General features: G+C 40.6%; 3 protein-coding genes across 4 annotated transcripts; 1 reads left to right on the top strand and 2 right to left on the bottom strand.

The window, feature by feature from the left end:
* Positions 1-2,525: 2,525 nt before the first annotated feature.
* On the bottom strand, positions 2,526-13,097 carry LOC115156923 (E3 ubiquitin-protein ligase TRIM63). Of its 2 annotated transcripts, none has more exons than XM_029704756.1 (9): positions 12,725-13,097; positions 12,186-12,361; positions 7,811-7,982; positions 7,383-7,478; positions 6,954-7,187; positions 6,639-6,661; positions 6,429-6,553; positions 5,807-6,189; positions 2,526-4,117 (listed from the first exon to the last, which is right to left on the bottom strand). In XM_029704756.1, the coding sequence occupies exons 1-9, from the start codon at positions 12,890-12,892 to the stop codon at positions 4,022-4,024; spliced, it is 1,473 nt and encodes a 490-aa protein (XP_029560616.1). In that variant the 5' UTR covers positions 12,893-13,097; the 3' UTR covers positions 2,526-4,021. The 2 variants fall into 2 exon arrangements, with proteins under 2 accessions (XP_029560616.1, XP_029560614.1); XM_029704754.1 differs by having other exon boundaries at positions 7,811-7,985; positions 12,725-13,096.
* Positions 2,731-3,302, top strand: LOC115156925 (corticoliberin-1-like). Its single transcript, XM_029704758.1, has one exon. It carries the CDS (start codon positions 2,762-2,764, stop codon positions 3,275-3,277), a length of 516 nt encoding a protein of 171 aa, XP_029560618.1. The 5' UTR covers positions 2,731-2,761; the 3' UTR covers positions 3,278-3,302.
* A 644-nt stretch (positions 13,098-13,741) lies between the features above and the next one.
* Positions 13,742-19,291, bottom strand: LOC115156924 (dnaJ homolog subfamily C member 5-like). Its single transcript, XM_029704757.1, has 4 exons — positions 19,185-19,291; positions 15,421-15,634; positions 15,095-15,266; positions 13,742-14,199 (listed from the first exon to the last, which is right to left on the bottom strand). The coding sequence occupies exons 1-4, from the start codon at positions 19,289-19,291 to the stop codon at positions 14,114-14,116; spliced, it is 579 nt and encodes a 192-aa protein (XP_029560617.1). The 3' UTR covers positions 13,742-14,113.
* Between the last annotated feature and the right edge of the window lie 3,952 nt (positions 19,292-23,243).

Raw genomic sequence — 23,243 nt, forward strand, 5'->3', positions numbered from 1 at the left:
ATTTAACCAGGTAGGCAAGTTGAGAACAAGTTCTCATTTACAACTGCGACCTGGCCAAGATAAAGCAAAGCAGTTTGACACATATAACAACACAGAGTTACACATGGAGTAAAACAAACATCCAGTCAATAATACAGTAGAAAAATAAGTCTATATACAATGTGAGCAAATGAGGTGAGATAAGGGAGGTAAAGGCAATAAATAGGCCATGGTGGCGAAGTAAATACAATATAGCAATTAAAACACTGGAATGGTAGATTTGACAGTTGATGAGTGTGCAAAGTAGAAATACTGGGGTGCAAAGGAGCAAAATAAATAAATAAATAAATACAGTAGGGGAAGAGGTAGTTGTTTGGGGTATTTATAGATGGGCTTTGTACAGGTGCAGTGATCTGTGAGCTGCTCTGACAGCTGGTGCTTAAAGCTAGTGAGGGAGATAAGTATAAGTATTATGGCTTGGGGGTAGAAGCTGTTAATGAGTGAGCCTTTTGGTCCTAGACTTGGCTCGAGGCGGTGAGTTGGAAATGAATACCGCCAGTCGGTTACTTTGAAATGTTAGAATGTTTTGTCTCACAGTCAGGGACAGGGAAGTGGGCAACTGCAGTTTGACTGTTTGTCAGTAAATACTATAGTAGTTAGCCTGTTTTGACAGCATAGCCTAGCTAACTCGCTGTTTACCCTACATTAGCAATGATCAGCTGATACAGCCTAACCCCAGTAGCTGTTCTTCTAGCAAAGAAGTAGGCCTAGTGCTTTTTTCTAACTCCCTTTTGTCTGTGGTTCTAGCTTTCTTAGGTGGTTTGGTGAATTTGACTATAGGAGCAGTTGGCTACAGGAGCGGCCCGCCCATACCTTTATAATGCCTTGGATGTTGCTCATCTCTTCTCTGTGTATGTGCAGTCAGGTAAACATACAGATGTGAGCAGATTGAGATCTAGGCTATAAGGGCATATATTTAATTATATATGAATCAACTATATTTATAACCTACTCTTTAATAGGCGATAATAAGATTCAGTGAAATACCTAGGAAATTGCTTTATTATTTTTAACTTCTACCTCGTAATCTGTTCTGATATTTCAGGTTGTCCTGTGTGAAATGTTAATGATTCAATCCAAATAATTTCAGTTGGAAAAGGTCACTGGGGTCTTGTCTGTATTCTATAAGTGCAAGCCACCCACCTCGCTTGCCAGCTTAGCAGGCTGGTAGGTGTACCTGGACCTTTGCCGTTGCATTGACCCTTGCCAAATCGAATCACCTGTTCTAAATATACTGAACAAAAATATAAACGCAACATGCAACAATTTTAACAATTTTACTGAGTTACAGTTCATATAAGGAAATCAGTCAGCTGAAATAAGTTCATTGTGCCCTAATTAATGGATCTCACATGACTGGGCAGGGGCGCAGCCATGGGTGGGCCTGAGAGGGCATAGGACATTCCTGCAGTCAGCATGCCAATTGCACGCTCCCTCAACTTGAGACATCTATAGCATTGTTTTGTGTGACAAAACTGCACATTTTAGAATGGCCTTTTGTTGTCCCCAGCACAAGGTGCACCTGTGTAAGGATCATGCTGTTTAATCAGCTTCTTGATATGCTACACCTGTCAGGTGGATGGATTATCTTGGCAAAGGAGAAATGCTCACTAGCAGGGACATAAACAAATTTGTGCACATAAATAAAAAGAGAAATTTGCTTTTTGTGCATATGGAACCTTTTTGGGATCTTTTATTTCTGCTCATGAAACATGTTGCATTTGTTCAGTATGTAATACTTTGCATCCACTTTGGAACAAACAGTATTGAGTCATTCAAAACTAATTCCTTGCTTTATTATGGGTAAAAATCTGTATCACAATGATGGTGGTGGTGGTGATAATGGTGGTGGTGAAGATGATGATTGCATTTTACTATTAACCCTGTGCCACTGTCCATATCATTAATTTTTTCATTCATTCAGGAGCAAGGCCATATCCATAGTTAGTTGAACAATGGCACACTAGAAAACAACACATCCCAATTACTTTATGACTCATCTGATATTAACCCCGTTGTGGGACCATTGTGGACTGAGGGATGCTCCCCATTCATATTCAGGTGTTGCCTTGACTTCTTTACATTAGCGCTTGCGCAGACCATCATGATTCATGTCAGAGCGCGATGATAGCCTCAGGTCTATGATATATAAGTCTTGTTTCGATGCTGTTTTGAAAACGCACTGTTGCAGGTTCATTGGAAGGCACAATTATTGTAGAAGAGATATCCTTTTCATAGCAACTTCACAGAAACATCTTCTGCCACAGTTAAACTCAGGTATTTGACAACCACTTGAATTTTTTGTTTAATTTAGGGAAATAGTTGTGGTGTTGTGTGCAGATCATTTAATTATTGATAGAAATGTAGCCTATTTACCATAAAATGCTATACTTAATACTTGTATACAGTATGAAATAATACTATTCGATGAGGTGGACATAGTTAACATAAAAGGGAATTGAAAAGTAATTAAATAACATATTCTAGTTAAATAAGCAATTACAACATAAGCAACTGCTTTTATTGTTTTCAATGCAAATAAAATACATGTAAAATACAAAATCAGTCTTTGTGGCATATGAAAATACAACTTTTTGTCAAAGGGACACTCCCAGCCTAGGCTACTTAACATGCATCTTCACTTTAATTAATTTAATTGTGATTATGCACATGATAAAAATGAGCCTACATTTCATTCTCAGATTTCTCCCAATCTCCTGAGATGAAGGTGAATGTCTTCGTTTTCGCCGTGGCTCTACTTGGTGCCTTCCAACCTCGCTATGAATGTAGAGCTATTGAAACCCCCCGGGCGGTCCATCCATCCCACAATCTACAGGCAGAGCGTCAACAGCAACTCCCTATTCTCCTGCGACTAGGAGAGGAGTACTTCATTCGGCTAGACAACTCCAATCAAAATTCGCTCCAGTCCTCCTCGCCGAACACATCTCCTGGAGCTGCTGCGCCCTCAACACCCGTCAACAGGGCTTTACAACTTCAGCTCACGCAGCGCCTTCTGCAAGGTAAATTCGGTGATATCAATCGGTTTCTGAACAGCTACGCTAACCAGATGGGAGATTCCATGGAAAGAGGAAAGAGGTCCGGGCCGGGCGAAGAGCCACCGATCTCTTTGGACCTGACGTTCCACCTGCTGAGGGAAGTTCTAGAAATGGCTCGAGCCGAGCAATTAGCACAGCAGGCAAATAGTAACCGAAAAATGATGGACATATTCGGGAAATGAAAGTGTTAGAAATACATTTGCCAAATAATTTGTTTCCATCTTGCACAAAGTGTACGCTACTATTCCATTTCTGTATTACTCTTTAATTGGTTAACTTTCGTTATTTTATATATAATTTATATTTATTTAAACGAGAGCTGTAAAATCGAGTTGTAATTCGCTGTATAGTTATTACATTGTTTGATGAGAAGCAAACAGCCCGTTGACATGCTGAAACTGAACACATATCCTTTGTCTTAATTTATATTCAAGCATAACATGTTTTGTATATACTGTTAGTCACACATTCATCCTCTCTTTCTGAAATTCCCTCTCATTGTACAACTGGTTAAAGTTTGATAATAAAATACAATATGAGCAACCAATCACATTTGTTGTGCAAGAGAATGTCTAATATTTATATTTGTAATAAAAAGTTGAAAAGTTAAATGTATTGCTTGCTGTGTAGCCTAAATTGAGTGTATAAATACATTCCGGCTGTTCTTCTGACTGGCGCGTAAATCTATTGCGCAAAGGTGTGCCAAATGACGCACAGTTTTCTCAAGTCAGAGATCAGCCCAATGACGTTTGTTTTCACAGTATGACGAATATACTGTAAGTGCTAGAGAGCATTTACAGATAAATTACAGTTATTCAACGGTAACAGAGTACTTATTTAAACCGTTCCTGCAGCAGGATGCTGACTCAATCAAAACAATGGAGTATTACAACAATTTCAGTATAGTCTTGAGGTAAGATGATAATCTACTTCTGGTTGTTCAGCCAAGAAAAGGAGAAGACGTGTTTGGGTCCATCTTTGTCATCTGTGTTTTGCTGACTTGATGCCGTATCAGAGGACATCTGTGAAAAACAGAGCAAAACCATTAGATGTCCCTTGTGTCACTGAACTATTGCGAAGCTACTCAAATTTGGACAGAATACATAGAAATATTTCTGATATCTATAAAATGTCGACATGTCCATGCAAATGAACTAAAACGAAGGAACAATTCTGACTTTCTGAGTGGAAAATATAGTTTTTTTCATAATCCAAAGCACTAATTTAACACAATTTTCATTAGGGAAATCAAATATTTTGTAGTCTAAAGCCTACTATGAGATACGAAATACAAATTCACTCTAAAATGTATATTTATCTCACCACACATATAGCCACCCACAACCACGCCCACATGATGTCCTGTATCAATCAACATGATGTCCTGAATTACCATAATCATACCGATACAATAACCTCAGAGTATACAATAGCAGACAGCAATTTGACCTGATCAAAGAACATTGCACTGAATTGAAGCTTTTCATGTTTTCAATTTAAAGGAAACCTTTTAAGTGTTATAGATTGACCGCTTAAGTATTAGTCAGTGCCCAAATGAAGAAATTAACATATCCGACCCAAAAGCTCAATAATTGTAGACTTTATCAGATTCCAAAGCTGATGCAGTACAATAAACAAAGCCGCAACTGTGACAAAGACAAATACTTCCTGTGAAGAAACAAAACAGGATTATTAGAGTTCTTGTGTGCAACATGAGGTGATGATTTTAGGTTATGCAGACACACACACGCACGCACGCAAACACGCACGCACGCACACACACACACACACACACACACACACACACACACACACACACACACACACACACACACACACACACACACACACACACACACACACACACACACACACACACTGTTACCACACAAAGGCCCCTTATGATAATCACATCTATGAATCAGTAGGCTGTCCAAGCCAATTTGTTTCCCTCTGGAATGAATGCAAACTGTTCCAGGTGGCTTTTCACTTCTAATTTGGATCCACCTGATTATGTTGGTGTGAACTTTATGCTCATTCAAATAAGCACTCCACATGTAAATTAACTCAATGGTGATGACATGTAACAGAGTGGCTGATAATTATCCCAATGAAAACAGCAGCCTCCCCCTCCCTGCATCACCCCTTACACGCAGTGCCCCGGCAACCAGAGAGCAGGCAGGTGTCTCATCATTAAAGCCTCCTGCTGAAGTGAAAGCCATTTCTGTAACACAGGCCAGGTTCCATGCAGGCTAACTCAGAGCTGAGCAGGGCATAGCTGCTTTAAACAATGACTGGAATATTCTGATACAGACTGGTTATTGACTGGTTTCAACAACCATTTTTTCCTCATACAGAAGGTAGGAGATGAAAGTCAAGCAATATTAATTTTAGATTTTCTTTAGCAGACACTCTTATCCAGAACGACTTACAGGAGCAATTAGGGTTAAGTGCCTTGCTCAAGGGCACATCGGCAGATTTGTTTACCTACTTGGCTCGGGGATTAGTGAACTCAAATGTGACCTCGACTGTCACTGTGCTAGGGGTTTACTTGAGAAATACACACTCTTTTTAAAGACCCTTACAAGACAGCTGCTGGAATGGAGTTAGCCACGGCTCATGTATTGTTATTATTATATCATTTATTATGTTGAGACATTTACAGTAAATCTCCCGGCTAGGCTGTGGTGTGTCACAAATGTTTCTCTCACCTGTGTCGGTGGCTCTGCTGATGGGAAGTTGACCGGGGTTGTGTTTGGGAACTGAACTGGGGTTGTGGTTGAAGTTGGGAAGTGGACTGGAGTTGTGGCGCGGGCCTGTGCGCTGGCAGTTGGGGTTGGGTTTAAGGATGGGAATTGTACCGGGGTTGTTGCATGGGCGGGGGCCTGTTGGGTGGCCAGTGTAGCGGTGTCGCCTAGGGTTTCAGTAGGTCTCTGAGGTAGGGGTGATGTCAGCTGGGGCTTTGGAGGGTTGGCCCCAACCGTTGCCGCCACTGCAGCAGCAGGAGAGACCTCTGTACGGGTCACCCCTGTCACCCCATTCACTTCTTCTTCCTCTTCACCATCTTCAAACTCATCATCATCATCTTCATCATCTGAACAATAATTCGATTTCAAAATAAGAATTGTTTTTATTGTATAATTGGAAAGTGCTTCTACTGAGTTTTTATTTGATCTTGTTCTTGTTATTTACTGTATGTCATCAGTTAACACAGTCTCTATGGCAGTGGAAGAAGTGATTTCGGACACATTGTGAAAGAACATTGAAATACCAAGGGAGGTGAAGAGAGTGTACCGGCGGTGGTGTACTCATAATACTCATTATACTCCCTACCTTTCACAAAGTCTATGGTGAGCAGTGCCCTCCTCTCCCGCTCAAAGTTGGCTGCGTAGTGATCCATGTTGTCATAGCCACGCTCCACTTTGTCCAGGTTGGAGATGTTAGTGCCTGCAACGAGCCTGGTGGACAAAGAGAGATCAAAGGTACACTGTTCTACAGATCAGCCCTACAGACTAAAACTGGCAAACGGGTATGTGTACTCACTTTTGTAGAAGAGGCTTTGCAGTCTGTGGGAGCAAAGATGAGAAAGGAATTATTTCTCAGAAAGCTCTGATGTGAAACATTAGAATACATTGCACAACATGACTTCTGGGAAGAAATCTCAGAAGACATCTCAGAAGACAACATGTTTGTAATAGCATGTTAACACTTTTTATTTAGACATGGTATATAACTTTATATCATTTTAATATGTCACTGATGCAGAATTTCTGCTGCCTATTTTATATGGTAGTAATTTGTTGTCTTTGTAGATAAAGGCAATTCTTGTCCCTTCTGGACAAAAAAGCGTGTCATCACCTGCAGGAAAGTAGCCATCTCTGACTCCTCCATTGTCTGTATCCCTGTCTCCACGATCTTTGCCATGTTCTCCAGGTGCTCTCTATACTTCCTCATGAGGCCGTTTATATAGTCCAGTTTCTCCTGTTGCTCTGCGTTGATCTTCAGGGTCATGTCCCCTTTCCGCTCCTCCAGGATGGCATAAAGGTGATCAAAACTTTCACACACCTTGGATTTCTGCCTCCTGCCATTCTCCTGGAAGACAGCCATGATTGTACTGTAAGGTCGAGCCGACAGATAACTGGGTCATAGATATTGTCAGAAGTCAAAATTAGGGTGAATAAAAATAAACAATACATTTTTTCCCATCAATATTATTGCAGTTTTATACAGTGTGTAAATGCTGTTATAGATTAAACATAAGAAAGGAGAAAAGGTTGAAGGCTTCACCTCAACGGTCTTACAGGTCTCATCCAGTTGACTCATGATGCCTTGAATCCTGTCATTATTCCCCACTAGCATGGCTATACAGTCAGTCAACTCAGTCTGGAACACACACACAGAGGAGGTTCATCATTATTTTACAAAGAAGGACGTTGTATGTACCAACTCTGATACTCTGTTCAATTCTTTTCTATCGAGAACCTAAAAGGGCTCTTCAGCTGTCCTCATAGCGGAACCATTTGAAGAACCCTTTTTGGTTCCAGGTGGAACTCTTTTGGGTTACATGTAGAACCCTCTATGTAAAGGGTTCTACATGGAACTCAAAAGGGTTCTACCTAGATTCTAGATAGAAAAAAAGGTGCTAAGAGTGTATACCTGTAAAGCATCGTTATTAAAAAGGTGATAGACAGTGGATGGAAAATAAATAAGTTAACCTTTTGCTTATTGAACACAGTGTTGAGTGGGGCCACATCACAGTCTTTGTGGGCTCCGAACACCTTGCAGAGAGAGCAGGTGGGCACGCCACACGTCACACAGTAGATGTTGATCTTCTCATCCGCATGCTCCTCACACATGGGCTGGTCACACCTGGCAGGCTCAGGCTTGCTGCTACAGTACAGGTTACAGTCATACTTAGGGGATCCCGTTTAATACACTCTTAGAAAAAAAAGAGTTCTACCTGGAACCAAAAAGGATTCTACCCGGAACCAAAAAGGGTTCTCCTATGGGGACAGCCGGTGAACCCTTTTGGAACCCTTTTTTCTAAGAGTGTAACACTGCACATTTGGCAAAGACTTCCCTGTGACCTTTTTAAAAACTCAACAGCCCTGGTTTAACCGAGTTAACCGGGGTTTGTGAGCGAGGAAGCTATACTGTTAAACAAGCACAGTAACGTCCGTCACATTGGAAAGTCACAAAAACGATGTCTTGGAGACTCAAAGATTAAATGTAAATGTCTCTCTTTAAGCCATAATAATGTCACTTAAAAGTAAATAAAACAATGTAGTACAGACAGACTTTCTCCTCGTGGAATGTTGGCACGTCAGAATAGCCATTACTTTGTCATTTATGTTTATTTGGCAACCAAGAGTATGTTAACATTTGGAATAACTGTTTTTAATAGCCCACTTGTGTTATGTAAACCACGGTTAATTGATTACCACACTGTTGATACCCAGAGCTGTGCTTTTCACACCGATTCAAACAACGTGTCCATGTGAAAATTGTATTCATCTTGTCACTGCAATATATTCAATAACATGACATTGATTACGCAAAAATAGCAAGAGCAGATGATGTCTTTCCAGAGACTACCATTAATGTAGTTACAGTAAGTAAATTACATGTAGATACTGTAGATACATATTCTGTAGGGAATCTACAGTGTATATTTAGTGACAGAAGTTGTATTTTGAAAACATACACCCCGTTCAAAAGTTTGGGGTCACTTAGAAATGTCCTTGTTTTGAAAGAAAAGCAAAAAAAATGGTCCATTAAAATAACATCAAATTGATCAGAAATACAGTGTAGACATTGTTAATGTTGTAAATGACTATTGTAGCTGGAAACGGCAGATTTTTGTAATGGAATATCTACATAGGCGTACAGAGGCCCATTATCAGCAACCATCACTCCTGGGTTCCAATGGCACGTTGTTTTAGCTAATCCAAGTTTATCATTTTAAAAGGCTAATTGATCATTAGAAAACCCTTTTGCAATTATGTTAGCACAACTGAAAACTGTTGTCCTGATTAAAGAAGCAATAAAACTGGCCTTCTTTAGACTAGTTGAGTATCTGGAGCATCAGCATTTGTGGGTTCGATTACAGGCTCAAAATGGACAGAAACAAAGACTCTTTCTTCTGAAACTCATCAGTCTATTCTTGTTCTGAGAAATGAAGGCTATTCCATGCAAGACATTTCCAAGAAATTGAAGATCTCGTACAATGCTGTGTACTACTCCCTTCACAGAACAGCGTAAACTGGCTCTAACCAGAATAGAATGAGGAGTAGGAGGCCCTGGTGCACAACTGAGCAAGAGGACAAGTACACTAGAGTGTCTAGTTTGAGAAACAGATGCCTCACAAGTCCTCAACTGGCAGCTTCATTGAATAGTACCCGCAAAACACCAGTCTCAAAGTCAACAGTGAAGAGGCGACTCCGGGATGCTGGCCTTCTAGGCAAAGTTCCTCTGTCCAGTGTCTGTATTCTTTTGCCCATCTTAATCTTTTATTTTTATTGGCTAGTCTGAGATATGGCTTTTTCTTTGCAACTCTGCCTAGAAGGCCAGCATCCCGGAGTCGCCGCTTCGCTGTTGAGAGTGAGACTGGTGTTTTGCGGGTACTATTCTTTCTTGCCAATTCTTTGGAAATTTCTCACATGGAATAGCCTTCATTTCCCAGAACAAGAATAGACTGAGAAGTTTCAGAAGAAAGTTATTTGTTTCTGGCCATTTTGAGCCTGTTATCGATCCCACAAATGCTGATGCTCCAGATACTCAACTAGTCTAAAGAAGGCCAGTTTTATTGCTTCTTTAATCAGGACAACAGTTGTCAGCTGTGCTAACATAATTGCAAAAGGTCAACTATTTTTGTGAACTACTTGTGTGTCTATCCCTCCTAAAAGCAGAAGATATACTATATTGACGTCTAGAAAATGTAGTACGGCTCAAAGTGCAATAAAAATAGGCCTCTCTTAACTGACTGCTACCTCACTGGCCTACATTATAAAAATAGTTCAAACTAACAGGCTACTTGTCCAGCCACCCATGAGTCAAACCCTGATTTCACAATAGTGCTCTACAAAAACAAATATACACTGCATGTACAGAACATTAGGAACACCTTCCTAATATTGAGTTGCATCCTCTTTTGCCCTCAGAACAGCTTCGATTCGTTGGGGTGTGGACTCTACAAGGTGTTGAAAGCGTTCCACAGGGATGCTGGCCCATGTTGACTCCAATGCTTCCCACAGTTGTGTCAAGTTGGCTGGATGTCCTTTGGGTGGTGGACCATTCTTGATACACCAGCAGTGTTGCAGTTCTTTTTGCAGATAGACTGTAGCTTCCATCAATGTAATTGGCTGCATCACTTCCAATCCCCAATACATTTTTTGCACATATATATATACATACATACATACATACATACATACATACATACATACATACATACATACATACATACATACATACATACATACATACATACATACATACATACATACATACATACATATACATAGAGTTGAAGTTGGAAGTCTACATACACCTTAGCCAAATACATTTAAACTCAGTTTTTCACAATTCCCGACATTTAATCCAAGTAAAAATTCCCTATCTTAGGTCAGTTAGGATCACCACTTTATTTTAAGAATGTGAAATGTCAGAATAATAGTAGAGAGAATTATTTATTTCAGCTTTTATTTCTTTCATCACATTCCCAGTGGGTCAGAAGTTTACATACACTCAATTAGTATTTGGTAGCATTGCCTTTAAATTGTTTAACTTGGGTCAAACGTTTCGGGTAGCCTTCCACAAGCTTCCCACAATAAGTTGGGTGAATTTTGTCCCATTCCTCCTGACAGAGCTGGTGTAACTGAGTCAGGTTACTAGGCCTATTTGCTCGCACACACTTTTTCAGTTCTGCCCACAAATTTTCTATAGGATTGAGGTCAAGGCTTTGTGATGACCACTCCAAAACCTTGACGTTGTATGTAGACTTCCAACTTCAACTGTATATGGCACAGCTGTACATTTTTTGGTCCTTAAATGAAACTGGTATGCTTTTTTATTTATCACAATTTTCTGTAACCAATTATGGTCTTTAATGCAGGGCCGACAGACAAGTTCCCTACTTTTTCCCCCTTCCACTTTCCTCTTCCATTTTTGCCCTAATGCTGCAGATAGTTAGTTGTAATTTTGGGTAGAGCAGACATTTCCATATGGTAGCTGCATGTTTGACTTAACTCCACCAGTCCTATTCATGATATCATTTACAAAATTGTTCTTAAAAAAAAAAATGTAATAAAAAATGTATGCTTTAAAAAAAAAAAGTGTATATTTGAGTTTAACCACAATATTTGTTGTATTATTTGTTAAATCTTTTTCTGGTGGATTAAACTGAAATTGACCATTCTTGATACACAGGGAAACTGTTGTGCATGAAAACCTCAGCAGCGTTGCAGTTCTTGACGCAAACCGGTGTGCCTGGCACCTACTACCAGGAACTTAAAACATTGGTCTTGCCCATTCACCCTCTGAATAACATACATACACAATCCATGTCTCAATTGTCTCAAGGCTTATAACACTCTTCTTTAACCTGTCTCCTCCCCTTCATCTACACTTATTGAAGTGGATTTAACAAGTGACATCAATAAGGGATCACCGTTTTCACCTGGATTCAGCTATGTCATGGAAAGAGCAAGTGTTCTTAATGTTTTGTACATTCTGTACATTCTCCTTTAATTTTCCATTTCCCATCAGTAGTATTCAGATTCATTCTATATGTTGTTTTGGATAATATGTAGTCTTCTTGATGTCCAGATTTGTTGGTGTGGGGGTTTGCTGTATGCCTAATGGGCCAGACATACATGGGACTACTACTGAGTGCCTTTGACTAGATTGTCTGCCGCAAACATTTTAAATAGGCATGCAGTGTCTAACCTTGAGGACTGCTGTATATATCAATGATACTCTGCCTGTCTTAGGCCCATTGTTTTAGACCCATTGTTTTAGACCCATTGTTTTAGACCCATTGTTTTAGACCCATTGTTTAAGGCCCATTGTCTTCTCTTATTATTTCCTCACCTTGAGGACTCCTGTTCCTGTTTGTACATATCAATGATATTCTCCACCAGCAGGTTCCTCTGGAGGCCATAGACACCATGCCTGTCCAGGACTACCTCATGTCTGCAGGATGGGCAGCGGAAACGCCCCCCTGAAGTCACAGTGGTTCCTCTGGTCGATAGATAAGGGTTTGAGGCCTACACAGATCAGGACAGCAGTAATGGCGTTAGATAAAGCCGGTCATGGATTTTTTTAAATATAGGCCTAGTAGTATTTGCATTGGTTACTGAACTTGTGTGCTAGATGAATCTGGAAATGGCATGGGTCAAGAGGTATACATGATGACAAAACACTTTTTGTTTCTTTTCAACATTACCAAATAAGTGGTAATTAAACAGTGACAAGTGAAGGATGCACAATACCTTCACTACAATTTCAGAATGCTGTACATGTATATGAATGGTTTTTGACAGAGATAAACCTGTAACTTTACAAAGCCCATCAAGAGACAGCAGTAAAGGTTAAAAGTGAAAAGTTCAGCTGTATAATAACCAACCTACCTGGAAAATATCTTGGGCACATTTTCGACAAAGGTTGTGTTGACAAGGGAGAATGACCACCGGTTTGGTAAACATCTCCAAACAGATAGGGCAAATTAGCTGTTTCTCCAAGCTGTCCATGGTGCCTTCTTGCTTTGTGGAATGTGAATACCCCAGAGAGATACTCATTGCAGAGTGGAAAAACAAAAACACTACTGGTCTTTGGGGATACCAACAAATGGTCCCCCAATGGTCCCCCAATCCCTAAAGAACTGACTTGGCAAATATCAAAGATGTCTACTCCTTTTGAACAACGCAGAGTCACTGGGCCTGCTCAGGCGCTCGTTGCTGTCCTCAAAGTTTCTTCGAACGGATCGCGTTGCTCCCTAGCTGGCAATCCACTGAGTGTCACAGGCTGTTTTTAGAAACCCCCACGTCAAGGGTTGTCATGCTTACTTGCCCATATATGAAAATGTCATGAGAAGGGTTAGGGAGTCCAGCTGTTACCACCTCTGAAACAGGAAGGGGTAGGCCCATACCTCCACTAAACAGAGTAGGCTGAAATAGCCGCTAGCCGCTGATCTTGGGTCAGTTTTGCATTTAGGATTGGGGGAGGGGAAATGATCCTAGAGCTGTGTCTAGACTTCACCCTGGATGGAGCCTTTCTAACAAACACAGGCAAGTCCCTGCTTTGACTGTTGAATAATGAACTATAACTTCATTTTATGTTTGGAGTTGTCAATCAGAAAAAATGTCACTATAATGCAAGAATGGTTTAGTAGAAAACATGCAAGTTAGCCTACATCTGCGAAATCATTGAGATCAATGTTAAAAGACTCCAGTCCACCTCCCAATGACAAACATGATCCATTGCGAAACAGTGGTCGCCTAATTTTAAAAACAAATTAAGTAATTACACTACGCTGACACTGTAAGTAATACCGCAGTCCCACATTGACTCAGAACCTTTCCTCAGGATGGAGACTTAAAACAAATATATACCACACTCATACCAAAATAATCAGATACCATTTCATGTTGACTGTATAGATAGATAAAATCATACATTTAATTTCAACAAAATAATTGAGTTGTATTTTATACATACACGTAATCTTTCCACACTGAGCTGTTTGTAGTGTACTCTAGGTGACAAGTAAAACCAATGCACTCCAGAGTGTTTAGTTCAGTGAATGGAGATGATGGATTGGTTTTGCAGGGGAAAATGACATCAACTACATCCAATGAAAACCCCAAAACTGAAATCAAGAAAAGTGAATAAAAACAACCAAAAGCACTGATTTCCAGACAATGCAATTGGGTTTGAGTGTGGGAACAGCCATTGACATAGAAATAGGCTGTGTAGTGTTTATGTAGTCTAGTGCCGCTACTGTTTATAGACATCCAAGTTCAGGTGTAGCTTCGGTGCCCATCCCCAATCAACTGCGTCTTCTCACTGGCATTAGTTGGCTGGTGCACAACCGGAGTGTCCACATCTAGGATTAGACAAAAGTGTGAATAATGACACAGACAATCCCTACAATATTAGATGATCAGCATAGATACATTTGTCCTTCTTATTGTGGTATATTATCTCATTCTGTTCAGGGATACATTGATGTTAAACTTTGCTATTTAACGGTATGTTTAGTTTGTTTGTTGTTTGCAGAAGATGTAAAGATATGTTTAGAAATCATTTATTCATCTATTATTTTCCTAAGAGGTTATAGGAAATGGTTCTGACTGGCACAAGAAGGATGTATCGCATCAACACAAATCTAGCACATCTACTTGTTGTTGAAACCGCGGAGACATTTGCACATTGTACATAATTGCTCCTTTACGTCCCATAATTGATGAGTTGTCCAAAATAATTAGCTATTTATCTGGCTTCACTGCTTCCCATACATTTTTTAACATGTAATAAACTAACATTCACAGTGAGAATTGTAATTTATAAACAGGGATTTTTTTCTTCATCAGCTATACCTAAATGGATGTTATATGAATATTGTGCTGTTGAAATCGTAGCGGCAAGGGTAGCTATGAGTTTCTTAAGTCTGGTCATACATTGTTGTGTATGTGGGCGGTAGTCATGAACTTTCACTTCCCTCCATGTTGGTGTAAAGTAAGCTCACCTTACAATGTGGGCATTGGTCATCAGTTCCTTCTTGTGAAGTGTGTTAGTGGTGTGACGGGACCATCTGTCTACTGTTGCTTGCAAGCCGTACACTTTAACTATATGAGTTGTTGTTCCCTTTGCCTCTTGCCCTCCTCAAGTGTGAAATGCTTGTGTGTGTGAGCCTGTGTGTGCTTATGGGTGTGTGTATGTGTGTGTGTGTGTGTGTGTGTGCATGTGTGTGTGTGCCCTCACTGAGTGTGTCCCCTCACCAGTCTCCATGTCGTACTGGATCTCCTCCTCCAGGTCTTCAGGGGAGACATAGCTATCTGTTCCATCTCCAGGAGGCATCGGCTTCAGCTTCCCACAGCAGCAGTTACAGCAGCAGCACAGGCAGCAGCAGCAGTAGCACCCAGTTATCACGCCACACAGGGCAAAGAGACCCTGAAAGGAGAGCGATATAGGTTAACACAACACAAACAAACCAACATGCAATCATGAACTAATGCACACACAGACATACACACAGACAACCACACACACATGCAGGGACTCACAGCAAATCATCCAGGGACTCTTTACGATTGTGAAGGCTCACCTTAGCCCACCAGGTAGAGAGCATGAAGTAAGTGTTGACATTCTCCTCTCCAAACTGCTGGGCCACGTAAAGTCCAAGGGAGCCGTAGCTGTCATAGATGTTTCTCTTTGTGATGTCTGACAGAATGGAATTAGCGCTATTGAGCTCCTTGAATTTCTCTGCCGTCTCTGGGTTGTCAGGGTTCTTGTCCGGGTGGTATCTCAGAGCTAATTTTCTGAAAGGCATTCAAAAGTAAACCAATGAACATACAATAATATCAAAAATCAGGGTAGAAAATGGACAACAGAACTTGGTGAACCTCTCGCTTGTGGTTTCAGAAACTGGATGAGAGATAATGTGCAAAGATAGAGGTTGTATTGTCAGTTTAGTGTTTACCCTACAGCTCTATGCCCGCTCTCTGGCTGGTATTTCATTGACATATCTAGACACACACTTGTTTGTATAGGTTAGTTAATGTACCATTTGATCAGCCCTGCTGGAGCTAAGTCCACTGCCCCATCTAGTGTCTGGCAGAAGACAACACAGAGGAGATGTGTGGCTCAGTTGGTGGAGCATGGCGTTTGCAACGCCAGGGTTGTGGGTTCGCTTCCCACGGACCAGTACGGAGAAAGAAAAAAAAAGAAAAAAAAGTATGAAATGTATGCAAGTCGCTCTGGATAAGAGCGTCTGCTAAATGACTAAAATGTAAAAAATGTGTCTGATGAGGTGAGCGAACATGCTCTGAAAATGTATTTTTTTGTATTATAAACTACTTCAGAGATAGTGATGTTCATAAAAATGTCTAATTCATTCAAGATACTGAATGAATACAGTTCAGAGAATATAAAACATGAATATCATTATGGGTTATTCGTGTCTGCATTTAATAATGGCATGTCAGCTACCATTTCCAACAAAATAGGTCATAGGGGCATAACACATACACTCCCCTATGTATTTATTTGGACAGTGAAGATAACACTTTTATTTTGGCTCTATACTCCAGCCTTTTGGATTTGAGATCAAATGTTTTTTATGAAGCGACATCACAGAATGTCACCTTTAATTTGAGGGTATGTTCATACATATCGGTTTAACCGTTTAGAAATGAAAGAACTTTATGTATCTAGACCCCAATTTGAAGTTGTCATAAGTATTTGGACAAATTCACTTATAGTGTACTACATTTAGTTAAAAGTGTAATATTTGGTTCCATATTCCTAGCACTGCAATGGAAAATGTGATTCATCCTGGTACGAGTGTCTACAGTATAACATAATTTCTTCCCAACATCTCATGTGGAATACAGTATATAATACATATAAACTGAGTGTACAAAACATTAAGAACACCTTCCTAATATTCAGTTGCAACCCCCCTTTTGCCCTTAGAACAGCCTCAATTCGTTGGGGCATGGATTTTACAAGGTGTCGACAGCATTCCACAGGGAAGCTGGCCCATGTTGACTCCAATGATTCCCACAGTTGTGTCAAGTTGGCTGGATGTCCTTTGGGTGGTGGACCTTTCTTGATACACACATGAAACTGTTGAGCGTGAAAAACCCAGCAGCGTTGCAGTTATTGTCACAAACCGGTGCGCCTGGCACCTACTACCAAGATCTGTTCAATGGTGCTTACATCTTTTTGTCTATGCACATTCACACAATCCATGTCTATTGTCTCAGGGCTTAAAAATCCTTCTTTAATCTGTCTCCTCCTCTTAATCTACATTGATTGAAGAGGATTTAACAAGTGACATCAATAAGGGATCATAGATTTAACCTGGATTCACCTGGTCAGTCTGTCATGGAAAGAGCAGGTGTTAATACTCAGTGTAGATGTGATAGTTTATTGGATACACCCTAGGTTGGACCCCCCTTTGCCTCCAGAACAGCCTGAATTCTTTGTGGGATGGAAAAGTAGCTCAATTGGTATCAAGGGACCTAACGTGTCCCAGGAATACATGAACCACACCATTACATCACCGCCACCAGCCTGTACCGTTGACACCAGGCAGGATGGGTCCATGGACTTATGCAGCTTATGCCAAATCCTGACTCTACCATCAGCTTGACGCAACAGGAAATGGGATTCGTCGGACTAGGCAATGTTTTTCCACTCCTCAATTGTCCAGTGTTGGTGATTGCGTGCCCACTGGAGCCGCTTCTGGTTTTTATCTGATAGGAGTGGATCCCAGTGTGGTCGTCTGCTGCAGTAGCCCATCTTCGACAAGGACCGACGAGTTGTGCGCTTCGAGATGCCGTTCTGCACACCACTGTTGTACTGCGCTGCTATTTGCCTGTTTGTGGCCTGCTTGTTATCTTGCACGATTCTTGCCATTCTTCTTCGATCTCTCAACACCAAGCTGTATTCGCCCAACAGGACTGCTGCTGACTGGATGTTTTTTGTTTGTCGCACCATTCTCTGTGAACCCTAGACACTGTCGTGCGAGAAAAGCCCTGGAGGCCGGACGTTTCTGAGATAATGGAAGCAGCACGCCTGGCACCGATGATCATACCATGCTCAAAGTCGCTTAGGTCACTCATTTTGCCAATTTTAACGTTCAATATTACAGAAACTGAATGCTTGTCTGCCTGTTTTGTATAGCAAGCCACAGCCATGTGACTCACTGTCTGTAGAAGCTAACCATTTTCGTGAACAGGGTGGTGTACCTAATATACTGGCCACTGAGTGTCAATGTCATAGTGATAGATTTAGATGTGATAGATATGATAGTGATAGATAGTGATATGATAGTGATAGATATACATGTGATAGATAGTGATTGTGGACTACAGGAAAAGGAGGGCCGAACACGCCCCCATTCACATCGAAGGGGGTGTAGTGGATCGGGTCGAGAGTTTCAAGTTTCTTGGCGTCCAGATCACCGACAAACTATCATGGTCCAAACACACCAAGACAGTCGTGAAGAGGGCACAACAACACCTTTTCCCCCTCAGGAGACTGAAAAGATTTGGCATGGGTCCCCAGATCCTCAAAAAGTTCTACAGCTGCACCATCGAGAGCATCCTGACCGGTTGCATCACCACCTGGTATGGCAACTGCTCGGCATCCGACCATAAGGTGCTACACAGGGTAGTGAGTACGGCCCAGCCATCCAGGACCTGTATACTAGGCAGTGTCAGAGGAAGGCTCATAAAATTGTCAAAGACTACAGCCACCCTAGTCATAGACTGTTCTCTCTGCTACCGCACAGCAAGCGGTACCGAAGCGCCAAGTCTAGGTCCAAAAGGCTCCTTAACAGCTTCTACCCCCAAGCCATAAGACCGCTGAACAATTAATCAAATGGCCACCCGGACTATTTAATTACCCTAACCCCCATAGTCACTTTACCCCTACCTACATGTACAAATTACCTCGACTAACCTGTAACCCCGCACATTGACTCAGTACCGGTACCCCCTGTATATAGCCTCATTATTGTTATTTTATTGTGTTACTTTTTATTTTATTCTTTACCTTTATTTATTTAGTAAATATTTTCTTGACTCTATTTCTTGAACTGCATTGTTGGTTAAAGGCTTGTAAGTAAGCATTTCATTTTAAGCTCTACACCTGTTGTATTCGACACGTGACAAATGTTATTTTATTTTATTCTTAATGCTTTGTACAGTCAGTGTAGATGTGATATATATATGTATATGTATATATATATATATAGATAGATAGATAGATAGATAGATAGATAGATAGATAGATTGATTTATTGATTGATTGATTGATTGATCAATGTGAACTGCTGGTGCCTTTGTTGTCAATTCCCACCTGTAGGACTTCTTGATGTCATCATGGTTACAGCCTTTCTCTAGCCCTAGAACTTGATACAGAGACTCCCCTGAGGTGGACAGAGAGCGCTGCCTTGGTTCAGACATCCTACAACCATTACCTGCTGGAGAAAGAGGGTCAATTAGATTCAAACAAATTCAACTATTAAAAAAATACACTCAGTCAAACCATGGAACTCTTATTTGACAGCAAAGAAATGCACAATCAAGAAATTATCATCCAAAGGTACAAAATAGATACCTGGCTTCCTTGTTCTAATATTATGCTGCAGTAGCCATCTTATTTCTTTACAGTATTAAAGTCCTCAGTTAAAGTCCTCTGTCTACCTGGTGAAGTGTATGGTAATGATGGAGTTGCAGTGGACTGCTAGCTACTGTTTGTCAGACTAAACCTGAGATGCGGTGAAATAAAACATTCAGAAACTAGAGGGCTTGAGTTTCACAGGCCACCAATGGGCCTGCAATACACTCCTGTGTAGCCTTGATCAGGTTTCAGCCAACACAGTCTGCTGCTTGAATAGTGTGACTGAATGTAGGCATGACAACTCCTGGGTAGGGGTCTGAGAGAACAGAGGGCAAGATGCTGGAGAGGGCTCTTCTTTAGAATCACTATGACTAGGGACTGGGGGTCGAGAATCAATATGGAGAGAGGACTTCATAGTTTCTGTATCTGGTTGATAAAACAAGAGGTTTATGTTGACATGAAGTTCACATGACAGGTTTACTTTTCAAGTTATCATCTCAAGTTGAACGGGTGTTTTGACCACCCAAAGATCACACCATCAAGTGATTGTGTGTACAATGGTTATTTATAATGTAGTGCACAAATTTGTAACTGTTATTGAGGAAAAATATTGTGATTTCTGTTCAAAATGAAAATATTTTAAGGTAGGGCCTACATTCACAATATCATAGGAAATACTGCCACATACAGTAGTTAATGGAAATGGGTAGGGGAGGATAGTTGTGAATACTACTTTTTCCAGTTTGCAAAGGTTTGTTGTAGCTTACTGTCACTGTTTTATGTAATAGCATATTTTCATCTCAGGGTGGTGACAAACTCACAGGAATGTTTAGTGTATTGTTACAGTACTGCAGTCTGGAGGCACTGAAGAACTTGGATTTTTTATTGTAATGCCATATAACGTTGTACATATAATGCAATGCCAGTTACATCTTAACAGCTTCTACCCCAAAACCATAAGACTGCTGAACAATTACTCAAATAGCTACCCAGACTATTTGCATTGGCGTTGCTGCTACTCTCTGTTTATTATCTATGCATAGTCACTTTACCCCTACCTACATGTACATATTACCGCAATTACCTGGACTAACTTGTACCCCCACACATTGACTCAGTCCTGGTACCCCAGTTGTTGTTATTGTGTAACTTATTGTGTAACTTATTTACTTTAGTTTATTTTGTACATTTTTTTCTTAACTCTTATTTTTCTTAAAACTGCATTGTTGGTTAAGGGCTTGTAAGTAAGCATTTCACGGTATTCAGCGCATGTGACAAATAAAATGTGTTTTGATTTGATTTGACATATAAAGTATCAGATTTGATGAGAGCACATATGGCTGATAATGTGAACATATGGCAGGAGGAGTGAATAGTTAGTCCTTCCTGTTTTACGAACTGTCCTCTGACGTAAATGCAAAGTTTCCTTTGGGAGAAAAAAAACCCTGTCATTGATTCTGATTAGAGGTCACCTCTGCTAATCTCTGAGCCATAATTGTTATTTGGATTTTTTCCTGTGGGATGACATGTGATGGTGGTGACTGAGCATTCAGTACACACACACACACACACACACACAGACAGACAGACAGACAGACAGACAGACAGACAGACAGACAGACAGACAGACAGACAGACAGACAGACAGACAGACACACACACACACACACAAACAAACACACAAGTGTGGGCCTCCTGGGAAACACCCAGATGGAAGACTCACCTGTGCTGTATTAGTGACTTCCTGGCTGGCTCCTCAAGGGTCCCACTGGTGAAAAGCATGTCTACGCTGGGACTAGTCTGTGGTGAAAACACTGTGTTGGGGAAGTCATTAATTGAAATGAATACCCTTTTACTTGGCCGTTGGAATAATATGTGTAGTAAAGCTTCAGTTACAATCATAGAGAACATGAAATGATGTAGAAAAGTGTATTAGTGTAAACAGATCTTATATCCATTTAACGAATCCTTAAAAAATGTGAAACAACCTTTTGCTTGTGAAATGGAGTACCTACAAGGTTGGTGTTATTTTTCACTTTGATTCCTCTATCTGTCTTGATACAAGCTAGCTGCCATAAGGTCTGTACTGTATGCGGTGAGTTCATGTTGCAGCATCAGCACTGTAACTTAGTTTAGCTGCAGATGTAAATCCTTGCCCCATAGCTTGCCTTTGCTGGCCTGGAGCTCCCATGCATGACCTACTTTTGGACTGGAACACTCTCTCTCGCTCGCAGGCAGGCAGGCAGGCACGCACACACACATACACTAGCACAATGTTACTGTACCAAATAATACCTCCCCTATCCTATCATGAGCTCATGGTTTGATGAGGCTTTTTCTCTCTCTCAATGTCCAGGGGTCAGAAGTAGTACACTATATAGGGGATAGGGTGCCATTTAGGAAGGGGACAACGTGTTTAATGTTCTGTCAGGCATGATTCCTGTGTTAAGTCAAAATTACTCTCTGTAAATGACATATTTGTTTAAAGGGACAATCTGCAGTTGCCACATCCATGTCTGGATTTATGAATTAATTATATATACTCATTGATTTTTTTGTTTATTTATTTAACCTTTATTTATCTAGGCAAGTCAGTTAAGGACAAATTCTTATTTACAATGACGGCCTACCCCGGCCAAACCCGGACGATGCTGGGCCAATTGTGCCCTATGGGACTCTCAATCACGGCCGATTGTGATACAGCATGGAATCTAACCAGATGCAGTACCATAGACCGCTGCGCCACTCGGGATTCTTGAAGAATATAAGTTATAAATGACTCATGAGCTTAGTTCAACTGTCGTACCCCATCAGAACCCGAAATATAAGCTTGTTTTACGCCAATGTTTGTAAACAATTGAAATGTAAACAAACCCTGTATAGCCTCAACACATTTAAAACGATCATTTTGATATATTGGATGGTCAGTCTTTGCATCAATAGCTCTGTCTATGAATTTAAGAATGGTTACATTTCTCCAGGCTCATCGCTCAGCTTTTTACCAAAACAGAGGTGGGTTGTCCGCTTTGTTATTGATTCTTCTGCCCCTTTAAGAAGGTTTGCCTATACTCCTCACCCCTATTCCATCTAGACTGTCCTCTAGACTTCCTTTGGAATCTGAACAATGTAGACCAACAATGCAATAAACACACACATCAAGTAAAAACAGTAGTTTCAACTAAAATGTGTCCAGACTAACATATAACTGATTTAGATTTCTTCCAAAGTAGGCCTATACATATCATGACAAAGTAAGCCACATTTACATTCTGTTCTCCATTGATTCAGCAGCTATCTCTGCAATAATCCACTAATCATGTTACCTGTAGTTTAGGGCTGTGCACAATTGGCCCAGTGTCGTCCGGGTTAGGGTTTGGCCAGGGAAGGCAGTCATTGTAAATAAGAATTTGTTCTTAACTGACTTGCCTAGTTAAATAAAGGTTAAATAAATAAATAGTTTACACTGTACAATTGGTATTTTAATATAAGAAAACCTAGGTAGCGTATAAATACATTATATCTGTGACAGGGTCATCTGGGGATAGGATAATCTGTGATAGTAAGTAAACAAACAAGACCTACTCAATCAAATACGGGGTCCTAGTTTCCCTGGTTGGGAACCACTGTACTACAGTGACAAAATGGGACGAGAGAGCGCTGCGCTTTTCATGCTGCCAATAGACTTCTATGTATTATATGAGCAGTTCATCTTCATCCAATCACAAAGAGGGTAACATCCCATAGATAAATACAATTGGACGTTTCAGACAGGGCGCATTAGATAGTCGACAGCTC

Source organism: Salmo trutta, chromosome 21 (genome assembly GCF_901001165.1).
Source record: "Salmo trutta chromosome 21, fSalTru1.1, whole genome shotgun sequence".
NCBI lineage: Eukaryota > Metazoa > Chordata > Actinopteri > Salmoniformes > Salmonidae > Salmo > Salmo trutta.